At 41.1% G+C, this 25335-nt stretch overlaps 1 protein-coding gene across 2 annotated transcripts in view; it reads left to right on the top strand.

Annotated features, from left to right (window-relative positions):
- ANAPC5 (anaphase promoting complex subunit 5) overlaps positions 1-25335 on the top strand; it is a 38333-nt gene extending 12998 nt beyond the window's left edge. Inside the window, exons 6-17 of one of the 2 annotated variants that reach the window (XM_001495879.6) lie at positions 1224-1325; positions 2571-2761; positions 6836-6917; positions 7791-7880; positions 9301-9482; positions 10619-10754; positions 14634-14708; positions 17619-17740; positions 18211-18318; positions 18398-18545; positions 24431-24593; positions 25003-25335. In XM_001495879.6, the coding sequence (XP_001495929.1) occupies positions 1224-1325; positions 2571-2761; positions 6836-6917; positions 7791-7880; positions 9301-9482; positions 10619-10754; positions 14634-14708; positions 17619-17740; positions 18211-18318; positions 18398-18545; positions 24431-24593; positions 25003-25214 (1611 nt within the window). In that variant the 3' untranslated portion in view covers positions 25215-25335. Of the gene's footprint in view, positions 1-1223; positions 1326-2570; positions 2762-6835; positions 6918-7790; positions 7881-9300; positions 9483-10618; positions 10755-14633; positions 14709-17618; positions 17741-18210; positions 18319-18397; positions 18546-18937; positions 19087-24430; positions 24594-25002 lie in introns of those variants that run through there. The other variant, XM_070220196.1, reaches the window with a different exon arrangement.

Raw genomic sequence — 25335 nt, 5'->3', positions numbered from 1 at the left:
ACACACATATACATATCTGTATACACACACGTAGAAGAAAGGCTGGAATAAGATACACTAATGTATTAATAGTGTTATTTCTGGGTGGAGGTTTACAGATGATTTTTTTTCTTCTGTATACTTTTCCATGTTTTTGGAATCTTCTTCTAATGATATAATTAATTAAAATAAAATTGGAACTTGGGGCTGGCCCCGTGCCCAAGTGGTTAAGTTTGCATGTTCTACTTCGGTGGGCTGGGGTTTCACCAGTTTGGATCCTGAGCGTGCACCTAGCACTGCTCATCAAGCCATGCTGAGGTGGCATCCCACGTAGCAGAGCCAGAAGGATCTACAACTAGAATATACAACTGTTTACTGGGGGGCTTTGGGGAGAAAAAGAAGAAAAAGATTGGCAGCAGATGTTAGCTCAGGTGCCAGTCTTAAAAAAAAAAAAAGAATTAGAACTTATTACTTATAAAGAAAAATGTGTCTAGGTAAAATTGAAGGGTTGAAAACCCAGTTAAGTACTTATATTAATTTGGAACTAGTTTTCTATGTATTTTATATAGTTGTTGCTGGCATCATCCATAGGAAACATATAACCAAGAATAGGGCAACTGTGTGCTGCCTGGCTCTTCGCAGTGCTGGACGTACACACTGCCTGCCCTGAGGGTGCTTACAGTCTGGCATGGGGTCAGACTGGCACTTTTTTTTTTTTTTTTTTGGTGAGGAAGATTTGCCCTGAGCTAACATCTCTGCCAGTCTTCCTCAGTTTTGTATGTGGGATGCCTCCACAGCATGGCTGATGAGTGGAGGAGGTGTGTGCCAGGGATTCAAACCTGCCAACCCAGGCCACTGAAGCAGAGCTCACAGAGCTTTAACTGCTTGGCCATGGGGCCGGCCCCTAGACTAGCACTTTTAGTATAGTTTGATAAGTACTCCAGGAAGGGTTAGTGCAAGGGGCCTATGGGAGCATGTAGGCATTTATATGGGACCCAGTCTACAAGGTGGTAGAAGCAGGTGGCTGAAGTCTAAATTGGGGCCTGAAGGATGAGCAGGAGTTTGCATGGGGGAAGTGTGTGGTGGTTGGGAGGCTTGTGTTTCAGGAAGAGGGAAAAGTGTTCTGTATGGTCAAGAGGAGAGTAGCTATGGAAAAGAAAATAATCAGGTGATGCTATTTAGAATTCATTTCCACATGTTTATTGGCCCTTTCTTTCTACTGAATTGTCATTTTTAAATTTTAGGCTTCTTTGTTAAAGAATGATGAAACTAAAGCCCTCACTCCAGCTTCTTTGCAGAAAGAATTGAACAACTTGTTGAAATTTAATCCTGATTTTGCCGAAGCGGTGAGTTTTTCCCAGAATTTATTGTGGAGTTGGAAAGCAACGATGAGACTCCTCTTCATATTGAGCAGCCCTGCAAATGAGGACTGGTCCATTGGCTCAGGTTCTTGGAGGGAAATCACGTTGTTGGCAAGTCAACAACTCAGCCTAGGTTGCAAAGCTTTTTCCCTCCCCCCCCTCATCCCCGGGCCAATGGGAATTTCTTCAATCCATTGATGTTCCCTTTATTCATCATCTGTCTGATGTGAACTTTGGGTGGGAAGTACTAGAATAGACTGATTTTTTTTTGTTTTGGGGCTAAAATTTCTTTTCCTTTCTTCAGTCAGTTTTTATTTTTTAAATTTAAGTAATTTCATTATTCAATAAGAATTCAAAAATCCTTATTGGATTTTTACCCTGAAAACTTTTTTTTTTTTTTTTGAGGAAGATCAGCCCTGAGCTAACATCTGCCAATCCTCCTTTTCTTGCTGAGGAGGACTAGCTCTGAGCTAACATCCGTGCCCATCTTCCTCTACTTTCTATGTGGGATGCCTGCCACAGCATGGCTTGATGATCGGTGCCATGTCCCCACCTGGGATCTGAACCGCTGAACCCCGGGCCGCCAAAGCGGAACATGCGCACTTAACCGTCGCGCCACTGGGCCGGCCCCTTGAAAACTTCCTTAATAGTACCTGGATTTGACGTCTGACTTTGTTCACCTCTAGAAATGTGTCTGTTTTGCTTCTTAGTAACTGTGATCTGCCTTCTGGAGGGAAGTTTAACAGTGAATCAAACAAAATGAAAAGAGTGTCAAAGTAACAAGATAACTCAGTAAACTGGTAAAAGTCTCACTGTTTCTTAACTTGGACATTCAGAAAAATTAATTTTGTAATTTTTATGTGATTCAGGTTTTAAAATCTTTACTTCTGAACTCGCAATATTCCTTAATAGCTGAGCTAGCTGAGTTTCCCCCTCCACCCTTTCTCACCCATGGGTCTGAACATCATTAGTGGCATAGCGGATGTATATTTAGGATAAACACTGGCACAAATGCTGATGGAACTCCCGTTTTTCATTTGGGGACTCCCTGGCGAGGGGACAAACCAGTGTATCCTGAACCTGTTGTATTCTGCCTGGGGAGAAGAGATTAAGCTAAACTATGACCATCCTGCTAGAAGGGTGGGGGATGCACGGGGGTTTGCAGCCCGTGGAATTCTCTGCATTAGTCTTAGCACGACACTTGAAGTACGGTGCTTGTTTCTGTTTTAGCACTACCTCAGCTACTTAAACAACCTCCGGGTCCAAGATGTTTTCAGTTCAACACACAGCCTCCTTCATTATTTCGACCGCCTGATTCTTACTGGAGCCGAAAGCAAAAGTAACGGGGAAGAGGGCTACGGCAGGAGCTTGAGATACGCCGCCCTGAACCTGGCCGCCCTGCACTGCCGCTTCGGCCACTAGTGAGTTTATGTTTCACTCTCAAATGGTAATTGAGATGCATTTTTTAAAAAATGCTGTTTTAAGAAAAAGAAGAAGAAAAGAAAGAAAGAGACTGTTCAAGCTGGGCTTGTCCATAACTTCCAAAGAGGGAAGCTTTTCTGCACTGGATGAGAGTTCGTGAAAACCTTCTGCCTGAGTGGTCTGCCCCCTGCTGTCTCGAGCTAGCATTGCTCTCTTAGTTCGCGGCCTCTTTCTTTCATTACTTCTAAGAACAACAGCCATTGAATTAAAAGGAAATTAGGTCATTAGGGCAGAGATTCCCAGAAGGATTTTTCTGAGGTAATAATGGGGATGTAAAAGCTGTTTTGAGTATTTTGAAAAGCCAGAAGGAAGTTGTGCCTTTACTGGGTGAAAGACCAAACAGTTTACTGAAAGTCACGTGTTTGCACTTGTGGACAGAATTCAGGCGGCTCCGTGAGGTGATGCTGGCTTCTCCCGTCGCTGAGATATGCCTATGATTTTAATGACTCAAAATAGGAAAATTGACCAATTATTGTTTAGAAAGTAAAGCTAAGTGGATAAAAACTTTCAAAATATGGAGGCTATTTTGAAAACAATGAAGTAATATGAATAATGATGAAAAGGTAGGAAATTCTAATTGAAAGAGTCTCTCTCCCCCTCCCCCAGTGGCTTTTTCCCATTTGAGAGAAATGTGGCTGCTACAGGCATCTTTGAATAGACTCTGGCGTGTATTAGTGGAAGCATAGCGTCTAAAGTTCGAGAATTGGGACTTCTGCCCCTTGCTGTCTGGGCCGAGCAACACCTGGTTGTCACATTTTGAAAGAGACGTGGACAAGCTGGCGCTTGTGTGGGAAACAGTGTTGTTGGAGGCACTCACAGCCAGGTCACATGGATAGTGTGGGAAGGACGTGAGCACGCTTAGCCTAGAGAATAAATGATTTAGCACAGCATGTGTTTGACATCTTCCTGAGGTCAAAGGTCATGTGAAAAGTGCTTGGATTAGTGGAGGATGTGACTACTAGAGAAGGTGGAGAGCTCGTGAGTGCAAGTTAAAGGGCAAAACATTTTTGTTCTTTACAAGGAAGAAGTTTCCTTGTATAGACCTATCGGAGGACGGGGTCAGTGGAGTGCTCAAGCCTACAGCAGGGGCATCATTAAAGGAATTCAAGGGTCAGATTGATGCTTGTGACAAAAAATGTTTAAGGCTACTCTAAAACTCCATGATTTTGTGAGATTCTGTATTATCTCTCTCTCTCTCTCTTTTTTTTTTTTTTTGCTGAGGAAGGTTTGCCCTGAGCTAACATCTGTTGCCCGTCTTCCGCTTTTCTGTATGTGAGCCACTGCCACAGCTTGGTCACTGACAGGCGAGTTGTCTAGGTCCGAGCCCAAGAACCAAACCTGGGCCGCTGAAGCAGAGTGCACCGAACTTAACCACTAGGCTACCGGGGCTAACCCCCCGTGTTATCTTTTAATAGTCAACTTCTTTTTGTCTGCCCAGCTTTAATAACCCCTTTGATCATGGCCTTTCATTTTTTATGTACTCATAATGAGTAGCAAAGCCATTTGTAATATTTACTAATAACCTATTTCTGTGTTACAAACAGCTTGTTCTAGGGTTTGGAAATTTGTATACAGCCTTCTAGATACAAATAATCTGTTGATGTACAGAATTTCTTTATGTTTACAACGTTATCAATAGATAGGCAGCTAACTGTATGGAATTAATTACTAATTAATTCCTGATTTACTCAGGTCCAGGCTTCTTTTTTTAGTCCTGAAGCTATGGGCCTGTGTAAATCTCTGTCACTTAGCTAGCAAAATTGTAGAGGGTTCTTAAAAATCTTTATAGCTGTTTATTGAATATCTACTGTGTACTAGGTACTCTTCTAGGTTCTGGGGATACAGTAGTGAAAAAAGAAGAAAAAAACCCTGTTCTCATGGATCTCACAGCCGAGGAGATAAACAATAAACAGCACTCAACACAGTTGTCTCAGGTGGTGACAGGTTGGGATGGGGGCTTAGAGAGTGATGATGGGGAGTGCTGTTGTTTTCATAAGTAGCATGCTTCCTCCAGCTTTGCGCATAGATCACTCACTCCTCAATTGGTAAATCTCTTTAACATTGAAATTGGTTTCAATGTTAAGGGGGCAGTTCAGCCCTCCCTAACCTCTGCCATCTTAATATTTGAATGGAGATTTTAAGGATTTGAGGGAGTGAGTAGTCTCTGTGTGTATGTGGAGGAAGAATGTTCTAATCCGCTAGAACAACAAGTGCAAAGGCCCTGAGGCAGGGATTTACTTGCTATATATGAGGAGGAGCAAGTGTTGTGGTTAGAGTGCTATAAGTAAGGGGGGAATAGAAGAGAATGAGGTCATAGAGGTGGCAGGGGTCAGCATTTAGGGTCCTGTAGGCCTAGTTAAGGACTTTGGCTTTTACCCTGAATGATATAGGTAAGCCATTGTTTAGAGGGTACAGACCTTTCTACTCTGGCATTTTGAAAAGAGTAGATAGCCAGTGCATTCCAGATATGACAATCATTTTGCCTCCTGCTCTTGTACTGAAAATTTTTCTCAGAGGCTTTTCCAGTTAGCAGTAATGGAAAACCATAAGGTCCTTCAAAGATTTGCCTGACTTTCTTGAAGTTTCTGTGTTGGTAGTCTACCATTTCTTCCTACCTTGGAAAAATAATCTCTTTAGTCCTGTTTTGGCATACTATCTGTACAACTATCCTAAAAGCCTTTTTTCTAAACATAAGATTATCTATTTGGTCATCAGATTTTTAATAAAGTTAAATCAACTGATATTTATTGAAGGCCTGTGTGTGAAGATATTTTTCCTGCCCTCAAGTGGCTTATGTTCTGGTGCATCTCAGCATTAAAAGAAATGTAAAATAGGTAAAATATCTTGTTTCTTTATTCAAACAATTAGTTACTGAGGAACAGTTCAGCTCTCCCCAATTAAAATTAATTGTGTGAGGGGACCAGCCCAGTGGCATAGTGGTTAAGTTCATGTGTTCCGCTGCAGGAGCCTGGGGTTCACCAGTTCAGATCCCAGGCGTGGACCTACACGCCACTTATCAAGCCATGCTGTGACAGGCGTCCCACATACAAAATAGAGGAAGATGGGCACCGGTGTTAGCTCAGGGCCAGTCTTCCTCAGCAAAAAAGAGGAGGATTGACAGCAAATGTTAGCTCAGGGCTAATCTTCCTAAAAAAGAGAAAATTGTGTGAGGCTGTTGCTTGTATTGAAAGAAAATTTGTTATGTAAATTTTTCCCTAAATAAGTGATACCCGTAGAATTTCTGATTCTATTTGAGATTCTCAGTGACCCAGCATTAATAGGACTACTATTCTCTAACTTGCCACTGGGAAACCCAAAGTTTCAGGCATCGCCCGTGACCTCTACAGGTTTATAAACTAGTTGAAGAAATAAAATTAACACAGATTAAATAAATAGGAGGTGATACACAGTAGTATTTGAGCACCATAAGGTGGGGTACACATAGCATTTCTGGGGCATTTGCGGAAGTGAGGGCTAAGTGGGGCCAAGAATAGTTGGCTGAATTTCCATGGAAGTTGAGAGGCTGGGGGAGACATTCCAGATGGAGGGGAACCACATGAGCAGAAAAAAAATCTTAGAAATGGATATCCTCAAGCTACTTTATACAACTAGTTTTGAAAAAATTATAAAAGTGTCAAATGCCACAGTTAAAAGAAATTTAAATAATGCAGAAAGGAATGCAATGAAAAGTAAAATACGGTCTCCTCTCCTTGCCCTTCCCCTCAGTGATAGACAACTAAAATAAAAATCTTAGGGGCTGAGATCAAGGAGAGCCGTTACTGCATGCCCCTTTCAGTAGAAACGCACCTTAGAAGGGACATGTTCTCTGTCTCCACTGTTGATGTTTCTCGCTGCTGGGGAGGGGAGTGCCTCTGAGGGAATAAGCCCACAGTTACAACTTCCAACCCAGAGGCCTACACCCTGGTGAATTACGCTACCGATGACTCCCTGTTACCGTCGCTTGCGCGTGTTTGTGGTTGTTAATGAGAGATTAATGTTCCGTCTGTCGTTAGTCAACAGGCAGAGCTCGCCCTGCAGGAGGCTATTAGGATTGCCCAGGAGTCCAACGATCACGTGTGTCTCCAGCATTGCTTGGTGAGGCCACCCTCCTGTCTTGGAAATTGTGCCTATGGGTTGAATTGGCCTTTGGAAGGCCCCATTTGTACTGAGTTATTTTGCAGGTGGAAGCTTCTTAGCAGTGATGGCAAATTAGTTAAATGGTCATGGGAATTAAGGAAAAGCAACCCATATTTATTTATCTTTCTTAATTCTTTTTATTTTATTTTATTTTTCCTTTTTCTCCCAACAACCCCCTGGTACATAGTTGTGTATTTTTAGTTGTGGGTCCTTCCAGTTGTGGCATGTTGGATGCTGCCTCAGTGTGGCCCGATGAGCAGTGCCATGTCGGTGTCCAGGATTTGAACCGGTGAAACCCTGGGCCGCTGTAGTGGAGCGCACAAACTTAACCACTTGGCTACGGGGCCGGCCCCTACCTTTCTTCATTCTTGACATCTGTTTTGCACTGGGGGCATTTCTTCTCTACAAATTTTAAAGCAACTTGCCACGCAAAACTACCGCATTAAACATTAGCACTAACAGAAGGGGTATCCAACACCTAGTAACTGCATGAGATGTTGTTCTGTAGAGGCATAAACACCAAGCACAAGCAGAACACAACTCAATCATCACCTGAGAATCTCGCTTTCTCAATTACAAGCCATATGGGGGCTTCGTGCTTTTTTTCTGGAACCCTTGCCACTCACTGCTGTCAGAGGTGAAGATCAATGGCTTGTTTATTTCAGTCTGATAGTTTTAATGTTTGATGGGTTTCATTTAGGTTCATAATTTGTGAAAGCATATTTCAGAGGATTTATTTTGTCCCTTGTTAATTCCTCCTTACAACCACACTGATATTTCAGTAGAACATTAGCCATCATCATGGAATACTTTGATGCTTTCTCTTGCCAGAGCTGGCTTTATGTGCTGGGGCAGAAGAGATCCGATAGCTATGTTCTGCTAGAGCATTCTGTGAAGAAAGCAGTCCATTTTGGGTTACCGGTAAGGCTCATCTTTCTGTGAGATTGTTTAAATAAATGGTGTGGTTTTTAATTCTTGGTAGTTGCATGTGACCTTAATTATTAATCAAACCACTGAATTCCTTTGATAGGTTTCTCCCTGTTCCCTTTATCCTATAACATCTGTGAAAGTTGCATTTATCATTTTAATGAGATCTTTGTTTAGTTTATTGATCAACATTAACTTCCACATAGTCACTTAGAAAAATTTAAGAAAGGCTCATTTTTAAACCAGGGATTGGCAAACTCTACAGCCCGTGGGCCAGATCTGGCTCACTCCCGCTCGTGTATGGCCCTCAAGCTAAGAAGGGGCTTTACATTTTTAAATAGTTGGGGGACAAAAACAACAAAGAGGAATATGCAACAGAGACCAAATGTGACCCTGCTAACCTAAATTATTTACTGTCTGGCCCTTTATAGAACAAGTTTGCTGATCCTTGTTTTAAACAATAAACAAAGCCAGGAACCAGTAAACCTGATGGGCAGATTCGTCCTTTCTCATTTGAGTGACAGGGAAGGACCTGAATTATAATCCTCAGTGACACGTACTGGGGGGCATTGAAAGGGCATAGTCTCCACACATGAAGTAGTAATGACTGTTGGAATCTGGATTATTGTTGCTCAAAGAACCTTGTTCTGTCTCAAAAACGTCTGCTGAAAACTTAACCATTGACAGTGAAACTGCTTAAGCATTCTGTCTCATAAAGTTTGCAACAGAGTCCAGTAAGATCGAAAGTAATGTGTCTAATAATTTAATGTATATGCTTTTTAAATCTGTAAATTGTCCATTTGACTCATTTCTGGGAAAGGAAACTTACATGTACAGAATTGATCATAACAACAAAAGTAAGTGGCTCCTTAAAATAAATGATAGATTTCTTAAGGACAATTTTTATTATGGATTTAAGCTGACTTTTTTTAATTGAGCTTTCATCCTTGAAAATTATACCAGAAGTTAATGAAAAGATAACTATGCTCATAACAGGCATCGTTTTAAAATCTCCTACTACATAATGTGCCCAGCACTGTTTGCCATATACAATTTCATTTTAATCCTTACAGTAATTCTTTACGATAGGTTTGATGCCCATTTTACAGATGAGCAAGCTGAAGCTTGGCTAAGAAGCTAAGTGACACAGTAGCAGCAGAGGCAGTGTGTAAGTCCAGGTCCATCAATGTCGAAGCCCTGGCTCTTCTCGGTGTACCATTAGCCTCTCCCACCCCTAGTTTTTCAGGAACATGCCTCATATGGGGCAGGGGCAGGGGCAGGCGGTTGGTACTTTCCTTGTAGATAGTGCTGTCACTGTACATGTGCTGGAATGTGAACTAGGCCAGATTTCTGAAGAGCACAACAAATTCCGTCATGTAATCTCTGTCTTGAGTGGATATGTCTGTCCCCTTAGTACCTCGCCTCCCTGGGAATACAGTCCCTGGTTCAGCAGAGGGCTTTTGCTGGGAAGACAGCAAACAAACTTATGGATGCCCTAAAGGACTCCGACCTCCTACACTGGAAACACAGCCTGTCAGAGCTCATCGATATCAGTATCGCACAGAAAACGGCCATCTGGAGGCTCTACGGCCGCAGGTGGGTCTTCAAGCAGACTGTGAAGGCTGTGGGGGCGTGAATCCTTGTAGAGATGAGCAGAAGCTAATAAACTGGTTCTATGAAGGCCAAACAGACAGTCTTTCCTCCTTTGATGGAAGTTGTTTGTGCAGGGGATTAAAGACAATGCTTTCTAGTTTAAAGTCATTCTGTACTTTGCTCAGACTTTACAAAGTTTTTTCCTGTGCCCATTCTTATTTACTCCTCCCAACTGCTCTGTGTGGTGACTGGTGGCTGATGTCCATTCTAAGATTCGTAAACCAGGGCGCAGACTGGTGGCTGATGTCCATTCTAAGATTCGTAAACCAGGGCGCACACATCTGATCTGCCCAAGATCACAAATGAGTTAACAGTGACAGAACCAGGATGCAAACCCAGGTCCTCTGACTCCAGGCGCTGTGCCTGAGTGCTCTCAGACAGGAACCTCTTCTCGTTTGCAGGAGGCATGGGCCATGGTCGCTCAAGTGGAGCACCCCCTGAACCCCAAAGCTATTATGTAAAGAAAGTCGCTCCCAGTTAGCCAAGGTGTGTTCTAGGGGATATCTGCAGCCTCATGTTTAATTTCCATTTAGCCTCCTTTAGCTTGGAAGTAAGCTTCTGAACCAGAGTTTTAATCCTGGAGCCCTGTCACTACCTGACCTCTCACCTAGACAGTCTGCTGTTCCTAGGAATTCAATAATGAAAGGAAATGCCTATTTTACAAGTCTTGTTTTTGTACTTGAGATAATTTTTTGGCATTATTTGGTCTGAAACAGCTGCAGACCCTGGCTGCTGCTTACACTGCCAGAGCATCTGGTGCCAGGATGGCATCCGGTCTGAATTTACCCATGAAAACTAATTTACCCATGACCACAGGGAGAATTAGAGGCAGCGGGGGGCGTCTGGAGCTTGGAGCTCCTGGTTGTGCTGTAGCTGCTACATTTCCCTTAAGGCTGCACACCCAGGATCTTTTCCACCCTGCTTGTTCTGAGGGTGGGGAACCAGCGCTGGGAGGCAGCTTTCTGACAAAGCCGGAGCCTAACTTCCGTCAGTTTCCACTCAAGATAGCTGTAGGGCGTGGCTGAGGGTAGCCTGGGTCTGTGGACTGAAGGGGATTCCTGTTCCGTCTCCTCACCCAGCACCATGGCACTGCAGCAAGCCCAGATGTTGCTGAGCATGAACAGCCTGGAATCGGTGAATGCGGGCGTGCAGCAGAACAACACCGAGTCATTTGCCGTTGCGCTCTGCCACCTTGCAGAGCTGCACGCGGAGCAGGTAGGCGGGTGGCCGGGCCAGTGTGCTTCTGGAGCAATGGAGGCTCCACCATTTCTTCCCTCTAGAGCTTGAGAAAAGCACTGGACATGTCTGGGACAGGTCTGATTGGATGCAGGTGGCTGAAGAGGTGCAATCCCGCCAGTGGAAATGGACTGGGTGTAGAGTCTGCAAAGTTTGTTGAACTTGGATCCCTTTGGGCATCAGTGAAGGGAATAAGAGGCTAGCTGTTTCCATGTAACATGTAGAATAAAGAAGGATCTTTGAAATTTAAGGTAATAGAGCTGTGTATGTTTATAGGAAAAGGGAGAACATAATAAAAGTACAGCTAAAATGATCGTAGCTCATGCTCGTTGTACATTTATTCTGGGCCAGGCCCTGTGCTCAGTGTTTTACGTGTATTATCTTACTGAATCCTCACCATAGCCCCTGAGGTCACCTTCATCATTATCCCTGTTTTACAGAGCAAGAAACGGAGATCCAGGTAGCTAAGTCCTATACCCATAAGCAGTAAATGCCACTTAGGTCTCCAGCCCGAGTCTGATTGACTCCAAAGAAGGACAGTGGAATTGGACATAACTTTGATTTATAGCCCAAGTAATTTTACCTGATTCTCTTTGGAGGGGATTGATTAAAACAGCTCTCAGGGGCCAGCCCGGTGGCACAGTGGTTAAGTGCGCACATTCTGCTTTGGCAGCCTGGGGTTCGCTTGTTCAGATCCTGGGTGCGGACGTGGCACCGCTTGGCAAGCCATGCTGTCATAGGCGTCCAGCATATAAAGTGGAGGAAAATGGGCACGGATGTTAGCTCAGGGCCAGTCTTCCTCAGCAAAAAGAGGAGGATTGGCAGAGATGTTAGCTCAGGGCTAGCCTTCCTCAAAAAATAAAACGAAAAACCACAGCTCTCATGCTGCTCTAGTCTTTCTTCTTCGCTCAGAATTATCTCCTTTCATGGAAAGAGGTCAGGGAAACCTCTTACCTAAAGCCCTCTGTCTCACTACAGCTTTGGCTGTAAGTACATTTCCTTGATCAAATTATTTCTCTCCACCTTTTTGTGGTACAATGATGATTGTTAGGTTGTGTCATAACACTCAATATTCCGTAATCTGCAGCCTAAAGATCTTTGGGTGGTTTCTACCCCTCTCAGAAGTCTATAAATACCTCCCTCTGCTAACCCTATTTTAGCATTTTACAGTCCGCTAGGTAGCTGTGTAAACCAAGGGGATGGCTGGCTCTAGCTGCTGGGTTCTGTGTGCGCCATCATCAGCCGCTTTCTTCCTGTACCTGGGAAGCATGGCCAAGCTTTCTGACGTCGAACAGTAGGCCAGCTGCACTTGCTGTTTGCTTTCCTCCAGAAATGTTGCATGCTCATCACTTTCTTGTTTTTTTCCCCTCTTAACGGCACTGGAACCTCTTTAACATTGCTTCTTTCCCTCTTCTGGCTCCGTGGTTAAGTGGAGCAGTTGATAACAAAAGAGTCAGTGAACACTCAGTTGGATATTTGATGTGAGCCCCATGTGACTTTTTTACCCCAATAAGTTTATTGAGATACAATGCACACTCCATACAGTTCACCCATTTAAAGTGTCTCCGTGTGGCTTTTTGAAGTAGGATTCTCCCAACTGACCCCACCCTTAAACAGTGGAATGACTTTCCTTTAGTTCTCTTTGAGTTATGTAGGATAGAATTGATTTTCTTTTCTACTGGCATGGAAAACTACTTGACAGAAATCTTGTCTTGGCTCAATTCTTTTTTTTTTCTTTAATCTTATGGTTTTTTTTTTTTTTCTTCTTCTTCTTCTCCCCAAAGCCCCAGTACATAGTTGTGTATTCTAGTTGCACGTCATTCTAGTTCCTCCTTGTGGGATGCCTCCACAGCGTGGCTTGATGAGCGGTGCTAGGTCCACATCTGGGATCCAAACTGGTGAACCCTGGGCTGCCAAAGTGGAGCACATGAACTTAACCACTCAGCCACGGGGCTGGCCTGTTGGCTCAATTCTTTAGCCTTGAAATTTTTTACAAGGTCAGTTGTTAAGAGTTCTGTGATTTTTCCTGGGAGTAAGACCCTGAAAGTTAACCATGCTTTGGATCTATGTTAATATTTCCATCTTCATCCACTTTTCATCTCTGGGCTCATGTGAAAAACCTGCTGTCCCCATCATTGCCTGGCTCGATGGCCAGGATGTGTCAGGAAGCCTTTTAATTGCACAGCTGGAAGATGGTCAGTGGCCTCTTTATTTCAGTTCAATCCCTTCCCCCCTTTCCTCAACCTGCCTTCGAAAGACCTAGCTTCTAGTGTTAGAACATCCACCATGTAGATATACTCACTGGGCTGGTGACGGTCACCTTTTAATTACACAGAAAGCAGCTTTATCATGAGTTTCCATTTGCCCTTTGATTTCCCTTGTATGTGCTTCACATTGTGTTCTGAAATGGATCTCCAGATAAACTGGATGCTGCAGTTTGGCGTGGCAGTGACGGGGGCTCTGGAGAACCTATGAGGGAGTCAGGGGCTCTGAACTGCTGTGTCTGAGCTTCCTCCTGCGTCCCAGAGGAAGTACTGAGATAGCCAGCCGCCTTTGCTCTTTCTGCGTAATTCTGGGCTGTCATGTATCATTCCGCTCCCAGCCTCAGGACTGGCAGGTCACAGTGGGAATGGTTTGGGGAGTACTGCAGCGTGTGCACTTTTCTCGCTAGTTGGCCGGAATGTTTGACGACAACCCATGTAGGTCCACGTGCCCATCTCCCTATGGCAGTGATGAAAATAATTGGCAAGATTGGCCAGTTAAAATCACAAGAATAAAAACATTAGTGACCTTTTATTGTAATTCAATGTAATTTCCACTTATGTTAGATGAAATTCACTTGCACTCTGAGCAATACAGACAGAAGGTATATTACCTAATCAAAGGAGTGGGACAAATTGAAAAGCTTTTGGAGTCAATAAGATAAAGATAAACATTCCGACAATATAAGAGTATAAAAAAGACATGAACATTTATTCACAGAAAAAACATAAATGGCCAAAAATCATGAAAAAACTCCAATCTAGTCATTAAAGAAGTTCAAGTCAGTGTAATGAAATAGCAGTTTCACCAGTCAGATAGGCAAAGATGCTTAAATTTGGGGGAGGAGAAAGGCATGGAGTGCTGGTGTGAAAGTACTTGGTACGTTTCTGGAGGGTAGTTTAGTAATATATATCAAAGGGCTTAAAAGTGCCTCCCATTTGGCCCGGCAATTCTAGTTGTAATGTTTTATCCTAAGGAAATAATAAGACAAGTATGCAAAGATATATGCACCAAGATATTCATTGTAGCATTTTTTTAAATGGAAAAAATAGGAAACAACCAAAATATCTCAAACTAGGAGATTATTTTGATGTAAAACATTATAATGATATAGATTTGTATTTGTCGACACTGCAAGTTGAATTCGCTTAAAAAATATTTATTGAGAGCCTACCATGTAGTAAACAGTGTTATAATCAATTTACAAAAATAGTATATGTAGACCTGTTTTCGGAATATTTATATGTTTTATATTTATGTGGATAAAAGAAGTGTAGAAGGATGCGTGCCAAAACATTACTGTAATTATCTTTGGTGGGTTAAAAAGTAATTTGTCTTTTTCTTGTTTACATATATTTTGTAAGTTTTTTTCTAGAGTGAACACGTATTACATGTATGATTAAAAATATTTTTTTAAATAAGCAAATAAAATGTATTAGAACTTAAAAAAATGGCCCTTGGATATTTGACAGTCTTTGCCTGGTGTCTTCCAGGTTGCCGCACCAAGGACACGTGAATCATATCACATCTGGTGTGCGGTGCAGCAGGTGTGGTTTCAACACAGGTGTGCTAATCAGATCGCATCTTTCTATTTAGGGCTGTTTCGCTGCAGCTTCGGAAGTGTTAAAGCACTTGAAGGAACGCTTCCCGCCTAATAGTCAGCATGCTCAGGTAACTGCCTTTTGCGTGGCATTGGATGTATCTCTGAAAAGAGTGTTTTTACTGTATTGTTGTCAAAATGGAATATTTTAGAGTCCCCTCAGTTTGTTGTGTCTTGGTTCCTTTCTATGACATCTGTGCAGTGAGGTCAACATAGGTCCATATGAGACTCTGAGAGCTCTGTTCAAGAAGGCTGAGAGGGGCCGGCCTGGTGGCATAGTTGTTAAGTTCGCATGCTCTGGTTCAGCAGCCCAGGATTTGTAGGTTTGGATCCCAGGCATGGACCTATACACTGCTCATCAAGCCATGTTGTAGCAGTGTCCCACATGCAAAACAGAGGAAGATTGGCACAGATGTTAGCTCAGGGCCAATCTTCCTCACCAAAAAAAGAAAGAAAGAAACTAAATAACATCAAAAAAAAAGAAGGCTGAGAAATAAACTCTAAGATTTAAAGTAGGGTACAGGCATACCTTGGAGAGATTGCAGGTTCGATTCCAGACCACTGCAATAAAGCGAAGTTCGAAATAAAGTGAGTCACACAAATTTTTTGGTTGCCCAGCACATACAAAACTTATGTTTACACTATACTGCAGTTTATTAATGTGCATTAGCATTATATCTAAAAAAACTATGTACCTTAATTAAAAAATACTTTATTGCTTAAAAATGCTAATCATGATCCAAGCCTTCGGTGAGTCTCATCTTTTCGCTGGTGGAGGGTCTTGTGAAAAATGCATTATCTGCAAAGCACAATAAAGCAAAGTGCAATACAATGAGCAATGCCTCTACTTCTTTTCTTCCTGTCTTCCTGGCTTAAGTTAGTACTCCTTGTATCTCTGACTATATGGGAATAAGGAAATAAATCATCAATGTCCTTGGATAGATCAAGAATTAGGTTTCAGTTTTGTTGTTTTGTCTCTTACTTGGCAACTCTAATCTTTTCCTCCCAGAATTGAATAACTTCTTGGGAAGATGTTGTACCCAGAAGGAGTAAACTTTATAAAAGAGTCCTAGGCCCTCTGTTCCTTATTGTACCAATTTCCAGCCCTGATGAGACCAAGAAAATTGTTGTAAGACCCTCTTTCTCTTCCTTCCCTTACCAAGTTTAGTCTTCACTGGATTAGGGAATTTGATATTGGAAGAGACCAGGGCCTGGGACTCTGCCACTGCTGGTCCCTGAGGCTGCCATTCCCCTGGGGTGTTGGCCCTGCCTCATTAGGTTTATTTCTCAGCCTTCTTTTTTTTTGATGTTATTTAGTTTCTTTCTTTCTTTTTTTGGTGAGGAAGATTGGCCCTGAGCTAACATCTGTGCCAATCTTCCTCTGTTTTGCATGTGGGACACTGCTACAGCATGGCTTGATGAGCAGTGTATAGGTCCATGCCTGGGATCCAAACCTACAAATCCTGGGCATGCGAACTTAAGAACTATGCCGCCAGGCCGGCCCCTCTCAGCCTTCTGAGCCCATGGGCATGGGAGCCGAGCTGGGGTCTCATTGTTGCTTTTCAGCAGGCTGCGATCTGAATTCCAAGTACCCAGGTAGCAAGGTGGTTAGCAAACAAAGTAAAAGAAGATAGCACCCAGGGATGCTGTGGGGAAGAAAGAATTAGGTGTGGTTCTGTGGTAGTTCTAATACGATGGGACATTTTTGGTTACAGTTCTAGCCATTTTTTTTAAAAGGTGCACAGTAAAAAAAAAAATTTAATTCGCAGTTCACAACAAAAACATGTATGGCCCATAAATATATGACAAGATGGTCAACCTAACTAGTGATCGGGGAATTGAAAATTAAAACAACGGTGAGATATTTCCTACCCATCAGATTGGCCAAAAATAAAATATCTGGGAGCTGGCCCCGTGGCCGAGTGGTTAAGTTTGCGCGCTCCGCTGCAGGCAGCCCAGTGTTTTGTTGGTTCGAATCCTGGGCGCGGACATGGCACTGCTCATCAAACCACGCTGAGGCAGCATCCCACATGCCACAACTAGAAGGACCCACAATGAAGAATATACAACTATGTACCAGGGGGCTTTGGGGAGAAAAAGGAAAAAATAAAATCTTTAAAAAAAAAATAAAATAAAAAATAAAATATCTGACAATACCAGTTGTTGGTGAGGGTGTGGATCAAAGAGTAATCCGTTACTGGTGGGAAGTGTAAATTGGTATAACCTGTTTGAAGAACAAATGGGCACTATATTAACGTGAAGGTGCATATGTCCTACAACCCAGCATTTCCACTGCTTGCTGTATAACTGAGATAAACTCTTGTACAAGGAGAGATGTATAAGAATGCTTGTTGCAGCACTGTTCCAGAAGAGTGAAAAACCAGTGCTACCTAAATACCCATCAACACAAGAATAGATAAGTTGTAGCATATTTATATAATTGAAAACTATATTCATTGTGAAAAGGAATGAACTAGAACTACTTGTATGAACATGTGTAAGTCCCAGAAAAATAATCTTGAGCTTAAAATCAAGTTGTGAAAGGATGTGTACAGTATGATACTATTTATTTATACAAAGTTTAAAAACATACAAGATCATACTTTATATTGTTTAAGTATGCATGTTGTAAAAGTTAAAAACATGAATGGGAAAGGTAAACACCAAATCCAATGCTTACTTTGGAAAAAGAGGGGAATGGAATTTGCAAAGGACTTCAATAGCATGTAATAGTATCTGAAGCAAATAAAGCAAAATGTTGTGATTTGACAAAGTTGTTGATTGGCACACATGTTTGTTATTTTATTCTCACTGCTTGTTCATATACTTGAAATATTTTTTTAAATGTTTTAATCTCAAAAAAAAGGATATGTGTGAATTGTTATAAGGATGTTTGCTAAGCAAGCCAAAATACTTTTATATCCCTGTTGAATAATGAGAACATTTGCCTTTTTGTCCCTAATCGTTTTTTTTCTCATTAGTTATGGATGCTGTGTGATCAAAAAATACAGTTTGACAGAGCAATGAATGATGGCAAATATCATTTGGCTGATTCACTTGTTACAGGAATCACCGCTCTTAACAGCATAGAGGGTGTCTATAGGTAAGAAGCTTTGAGAACTTCAACCCCAGAATGAAGTCATTCTCAAATGGGTTTATTCTTATTTGTTTTATGTGTGAATTAATTTATTAACTTTAGCTTAGGAAAAATACTTTTTTTCTATTTATTATCTGTCTATTATAGGAAATTAGAAAATACAGATAAGCAAAATGGAGAAAATAAGTATCACCCAGAGATAATCACTAACATTCTGATGTCTGTAATTCCAGGTTTTTTTCTTGCATGTGTGTGTGTATGTTGGTGTATACATGTCTGGGCTTACACACACAGACACACACACACACACACCCTTTTCTTTCTTTTAACGAAAATTATATCAGGCACGGTTCCTCCTCTTGGGAGGTTTACAGTCTAATTGAGGGAATAGAGATTCTAACCCTGAAAGTGACTATACTTATAACGCTTGCAAAACATCAACATAACCAGTTGTCTTTCTTTTGTTTCTGTACCAGAAAAGCCGTTGTACTACAAGCTCAGAACCAAATGTCAGAGGCACACCAGCTTTTACAAAAATTGTTGATTCATTGTCAGAAAATTAGGAATACAGAAATGGTGATCAGGTAAGGGGTCTCTCGTGCGTCTCTCATGGATGGTCCTCTGTGCTGGACGTTCTCATCCCGTCTTTTCCTCTTCGGGCAGCGTCCTGCTGTCCGTGGCAGAGCTGTACTGGCGCTCTTCCTCCCCCACCATCGCGCTGCCCGTGCTCCTGCAGGCTCTGGCGCTCTCCAAGGAGTACCGGCTACAGTACTTGGCCTCCGAAACGGTGCTGAACTTGGCTTTTGCCCAGGTAAGCTGATCTGTTTTTGTAGCACAGGTTTGTGCTCAAGAACTGGCGAGTCTGTTAGTACTTTTTGGTTTTTGAAAGGATAATAATGAGCTTTCACTTCTTAATATTGAAGTCTGGGGACGTAGTGTCCTTGTGAGAGCCCTCCACGGAAGTCCGGAGTTGTGTACTTGGTGACACATGACACCTCCCAGTGGCATTGGCTTTACTGAGCTGTGTTTAGTAAGGGGGACTCGCCACTCCATTGAGGACATCTGCATCATATTAGTGACTAGCTGGGCTGGAGCTAGGCTCGATTGAACAAGGGGATGAGTAAAGAAATGAGGGAGCTGTGTTTGTTGAACGGTTTTGGAAATTGAATTGTATTTTATGTGGTTTTCTGTCTCCTCTTGCAGAATGTAAAGGCATGAGAGAAGGGACTCTGTTTTTTCCCTGCTGTATCCTGTGGTGCCTAGTAGGACCCATACATAGTAGGCTTTTAATAAATGCTAATTGAATGAATGAATTTTGAACTCACTAGAGGAATTTCCTAGCTAAAGCAGAGGTTCCCCAAACTGTGCATGAGAATTGTTGGGAAGATTTAAAAAATATCCATATATCTGGCCTTGCCTTGAACCTGTCAGTCAGAATCTCTAGAGGAGGAGCCTAGGAATCTGTTTTCCTTATCAGCTTCCTCAGTTTCTTTTTCCTCTTTTTTTCTTAATTAAGATAAAATTCACATAACCTAAAATTCACTATTTTAGCCATTTTAAAGTGTACAATTCAGGGGTTTTTAGAATATTTACAATGTTTTTGCAGCTATCACCACTGTCTAATTCCAGAATATTTTCATCACATCGAAAAGAAACCCCATACCCATTAAGCAGTCACTCCCCCTCTCTGCCGCCCTCCTTCCCCTGGCAGCCACGAATCTAGTGTCTGTCTGTATAGATTTGCCTGTTCTGGATATTTCATATAAATGGAAACATACAATATCTGGCCTTTTATGTCTGGCTTCTTCACTTAGTGTAATATTTTCAGGGTTCATTCATGTTGTAGCAAGTGTCATTACTTCATTCCTTTTAATGGCTGAATAATATTCCAGCAGATGGATGTACTGCATGTCATTTATCCCTTCATCAGTTAATGGACAATTGGGTTGTTTTCATCCTTTGGCTATTATGAATAGATGCTCCTATTATTATTCCTGTACAAGTTTTTGTGTGGATATATATTTTCATTTCTCTTGAGTATACTTAGGAGTAGAATTACTAACATGATAATTCTGTGTTTATCTTTTTGAGGAACTGCCAAACTGTTTTCTACATTGTAGAAAATCTTATATTCCCACCAGCAATGCATGAAGGTTCCAATTTCTTTACATCCTTGCCAACACTTGTTATTTTGCCTTTCTTTTTTTTATTGCACACATCCTAGTGTGAAGTAGTACCTCATTGTGGTTTTGACTGGCATTTCTCTAGTGACTAATGATATTGAGAATCTTTTCATGTATTTATTGGCCATTGGTGTAGTTAGAGAAATGTCTATTTAAGTCCTTTGCCCGTTTTTCAGTTGAGTCATTTGTCTTTTTGATGTTCACTTGTAAGAATTCTTTATATATTCTGGATACTAGACCCTTATCAGATGATTTGCAGTATTTTCTCCCATTCTGTGGGTTGTCTTTTCACTTTCTGTTTCTTTTTTCTTTTTTTTTAAAGATTGGCACCTGAGCTAACAGCTATTGCCAACTGTTGCCAATCTTTTTTTTTTTCCTTCTTCTTCTTCCCAAAGCCTCCCATACAACAGAAAATAGTTTTATATTCTAGTTTCAGGTCCCTCTAGTTGTGGCGTGTGGGACGCTGCCTCAGCATGGCTTGATGAGCTGTGCTTGGTCCACGCCCAGGATCCGAACTGGCGAAACCCTGGGCTGCCAAAGCAGAGCGTGTGAACTTAACCACTCGGTCACAGGGCCAGCCCCTTCACTTTCTTGATAGTGTTCTTTGATGCACAAAAGTTTTTAATTTTGATGAAGTCCAATTTATCCATTATTTTTGTTGCTTGTACATTTGGTAGCCTATTTAAGAAACTGTTGCCTAATCCAAGGTCATGAAGATTTACGCCCATGTTTCCTTCTAAGGATTTTATAGTTTTAGCTCTTACATTTAGGTCTTTGACCCATTTTGAGTTGTTTTGAATATGGTGTGAGGTAGGAGTTCAACTTCGTTTTTTCACATATGGATATCCAATTGTCCTAGTGCCATTTGTTGAAAAGACTATTCTCATTGAAGGGTCTTGGCACCCTTGTCGAAAACCAGTTGATCATAGATGTACAGGTTTATTTCTGGACTGAGTTCCATTGATCTATGTATCTGTCCTTATGCCAGTACCACACTGTTTTGATTACTGTTGCTTTGTATTCAGTTTTGAAATCATGAAGTAAGAGTCCTCCAACTTTGTTCTTCTTTTTCAAGATCGTTTTGGGTATGAGTGTTCTCTTGCAATTCCATATGAATTTTAGAATCAGCTTGCCCATTTCTGCAAAAATGGTAGTTGAATTTTGATAGGGATTGCTTAATCTGTAGATCAGTTTGGAGTATTGCCATCTTAACAATATTATAGTCTTCCAACCCAGTAACACAGGATGTCTTTTATTTAGGTCTTCTTTAATTTCTTTCATCAGTGTTTTATAGTTTTCAGTGTACAATTCTTGCAGTTTCTTAAACTTATTCCTAAGTATTTTATTCTTCTTGATCTATTGTAAATGGAATTTTGAAAATTAGTTTCATTTTTGGATTGTGCATTAGTAGTGTATGCTGATCTTATATCCTGCAACTTTGCTGAACTTGTTTATTACCTTTTACAGTTTTTTGGGAATTCTTTAGAGTTTTCTGTATATAAGATCATGGCATCTGCAAATAGAGGTAGTTTTATTTCTTCCATTTCAATTTGAATGCCTTTTACCTCTTTTTCTTGCCTAATTGCCCTGGGTAGAACTTCCAGTCCAGTGTTGAATAGAAGTGGCAAAAGTGTACATCCTTGTTTTGCTCTTGATCTTAGGGGGAAAGATTTCAGTCTTTCATCATTAAATATGGTGTTAGGGCCAGCCCCGGTGGCCTAGTGGTTAAGTTCAACGTGTTCCGCCTTGGTGGCCCGGGTTCAGTTCCTGGGTGCAGACCTACACCACTCGTCTCTCAGTGGCCATGCTGTGGCAGCGGCTCACATACAGAAAAAAGAGGAAGTTTGCCAGCAGACGTTAGCTCAGGGCAAATCTTCCTCAGCAAAAAAAAAAGAAATATGATCTTAGTTGTGAGTTTTTCATAGATGCCTCATTATTAGTTCAAGGACATTCCCCTCAATTCCTAGTTCATTAAGTGTTTTTATCATGAAAGATGTTGGATTTTTGTCAAACGCTTTTTCTGTATTAATTGAGATGATCATGTTGGGTTTTTCCTTCATTTTATTAGTATAGTGTATTATGTTGATTGATTTTTGTATATTGAACTACTGTTGCATTCCTGGGATAAATCCCACTTGGTTGTGGTATATGATCCTTTTAATGTGCTGCTGGATTTGGTTTCTAGTGTTTGTTGAAGATTTTTGCTTCTGTATTCATAAGGGATAGTGGTCTGTAGTTTTCTTGTGATAGCTTATTTTGCTTTGGTGTTAGGGTAATAGTAGCCTCAAAAATAGTGGCCTCTTGTATTTTTTGTAAGAATATGAGAAGGATTGATGCTAATTCTTTAAATGTTTAGTAGAATTCACCTGTGAAGCCATCTGGTCCTGGGCTTTTCGTTGTTGGAAGTTTTTTGGTTCCTGATTCAGCCTCTTTACTTGTTACAGGTCTATTCAGATTTTCTCTTTCTTCTTGAGTCAGTTTTGGTAGTTTGTGTCTTTCTAGAAATTGTTCATTTCATCTAAGGTGTTGGCATACGATTGTTCATCGTGTTCTCATTAATCCTCTTCGTTTCTGTCAGGTTAGTTAAGTACCCACTTTCATTCCAGATTTTAGTCATTTGTGTCCTCTCTCTTTTTTTTTCTTGGTCAGTGTAGCTAACAGTTTGTTAATTTTCTTGGTCTTTTCAAAGAACCAACTTTTAGTTTCATTGATTCTCTCTGTCATTTTTCTGTTCTCTATTTTGTTTATCTTCATTCTAATCTTTATTATTTCTTTGCCTCTGTTAGCTTTGGGTTTATCTTCTAGTTTCTTAAGGTGGAAGTTTGGCTTATTGATTTGAGATCTTCTTTCTTTTATAATATATGTCTTTACAGCTATAAATTTGCTTCACTGCATCCCATAGGTTTTCACTGAATCTCATTGGTTTTGGCATGTTGTAGTTTTGTTCATCTCAAAGTATTTTCTAACTTCCCTTGTGATTTCTTCTTTGACCCATTGGTTATTTAAGGGTTTGTTGTTTAATTTTCCTCTGTTTCTGAATTTTCCGGGTTCCTTTCTGTTATTGATTTCTAATTTCATTCCATGTGGCCAGAGAAGACACTTTGTATGATTTCACTCTTTTTAAGTTTATTGAGTATTATTTTGTGGCCTAACATATGGTCTATCCTGGAAAATGTTCCACGTGCACTTGAGAAGAATGTGTATTCTGCTGCTGTTGGGCGGAGTGTGCTATAGATGACTATTAGGGCTGGTTGGTTTATGATGTTGTTGAAGTCTACTATTTCCTTGCTCATCTTCTGTCTGGTTGTTCTATCCTTGATTGAAAGGAGAGTATTGAACTCTCAAACTTTTATTGTTGAACCGTCTATTTTTCCTTCAATTCTGTCAGTTTTTGCTTCATATATTTTGGGGTTCTGTTTTTTGGTGTATATATATTTATAATTATATCTTCTTGATGACTTGACCCTTTTATTGGTATATAATGTCCTTTGTCTCTTGTGACAGTTTTCAACTTAAAGTCTATTTTGTCTGATACTAGTATAGTTACTCCAGTTCTCTTTTGATGACTGTTTGCATGGAATATCTTTTTCTGTCCTTTTGCTTTCAGCCTATTTGTGTCGTTTAATCTAAAGTGAGCCTCTTGTAGACAGCATATAGTTGGATCATGGTTTTTTTTTAAAATTTTTTTCATCTATTCTGCCAATCTCTGCCTTTATTGAAGTTTAATCCATTTACATTTAATGTAATTATGGATAAGAAAAGACTTTTTCTACTTTGCTATTTTTTCCATGTCTTACTTTTTTTTTGTTCCTCCATTACTACTTTCTTTTGTGTTAAACAGATGTTTTCTAGTGTACCATTTTAATTCCCTTGTTGTTTCTTTTACTATATACTTTTGAGTTATTTTCTTAGTGGTTCCCCTTCCCACAATGATTCTTACATGGCTAATTCAATTCTTGAGAATCACCAATTGAAAGAATTTTGATGCTGAATCTTTTGGTAAAGATAAAAATCTTGGGGCCGGCTCTGTGGCCGAGTGGTTAAGTTCGTACTCCGCTGTGGTGGCCCAGGGTTCGGATCCTGGGTGCGGACATGGCACCGCTCGTCAGGCCACGTTGAGGTGGCGTCCCACATCCCACAACTAGAATGACCCGCAACTAAGATATACAACTATGTACAGGGGGGGTTTGGGGAGATAAAGCAGGGAAAAAAAAAAGAGAGAGAGAGAGGGATTGGCAACTGTTGTTAGCCCAGGTGCCAATCTTTAAAAAAAAAAAAAAAGATAAAAATCTTTCCATAGTGTGAATAACTACTCCCTACTGTATCTATCATAGTCTGAAATCAGATTGTCACACATTCTATTTTCTAGGAGTGTGGTGCATATTATTATGTAGTACATGTCGGGGACAAGGCAAGCCAGACATGCCGTTCAGCAGAGAAGAGCCAGAATGAAGGCCTTCCTTTGTGGGCAGCGGGTGTGGGTGTGTGCAGTGCCACGATGTTTCTTTTTCAGCTCATCCTTGGAATCCCAGAACAGGCCTTAAGTCTTCTCCACATGGCCATTGAGCCCATCTTGGCTGATGGGGCTGTCCTGGACAAAGGCCGGGCCATGTTCTTGGTGGCCAAGTGCCAAGTGGCTTCAGCAGCTTCCTATGATCCACTGAAGAAAGCAGAAGGTAGGAATCAATAGAAAGATTGTTACTGTTACAGAAAACTTCTAAAACTTCGGACCCAGAAGATTTAGAAAAGACTTTAAATTGGGGACAGTATTTAAGTTCTTAGTGTTCACAGATATATGTTAAAATTTCATGCAGCATTTAAAGTGCTTTCACATGCATGCTTGGCATGAAGGTTGAGGACAAATGATGGCTATTTTAACTCTGTAGAATCAGGTTCCAGGCTAGAAATCAGGACTAAAGACCTTTTAAAAACCTCACCCTAGTATATATATGTTTTTCCTCTCAAAGAGTAGAATATAAACGTATCTGGTTCATGTCAAATTAATAAAAGTAGATATTAAGTTTTGAAAACTGTATGTGAAGTGTTCAGTTAAAAATGTGTGGTATTTTCCCCACTTTCCATCAGCTCTGGAGGCCGCCATTGAGAACCTCAATGAAGCCAAGAACTATTTTGCAAAGGTTGACTGCAAAGAGCAAATCAGAGATGTCGTTTACTTCCAGGCCAGACTCTACCATACCCTGGGGAGGACCCAAGAGAGGAATCGGTGTGCAATGCTCTTCCGGCAGCTACACCAGGAACTGCCCTCCCATGGGGTGCCCTTGATAAATCACCTCTAGTGACAACAGCCCTGCTGGGCTGCTGTGCAGAGTATAAGACTTTGGACTTGTTCACACCCCCTCCCTCCACATAAACGATGGACTTGATGTCTGTCCTGTCAATAAAATTGCATTCTGATTA

The sequence above is a fragment of the Equus caballus genome, chromosome 8 (genome assembly GCF_041296265.1).
Source record: "Equus caballus isolate H_3958 breed thoroughbred chromosome 8, TB-T2T, whole genome shotgun sequence".
NCBI classification, from domain to species: Eukaryota; Metazoa; Chordata; class Mammalia; order Perissodactyla; family Equidae; genus Equus; species Equus caballus.
The sequence above is the reverse complement of the archived record's forward strand: the minus strand, read 5'-3'. Positions and strand labels throughout refer to the sequence as shown.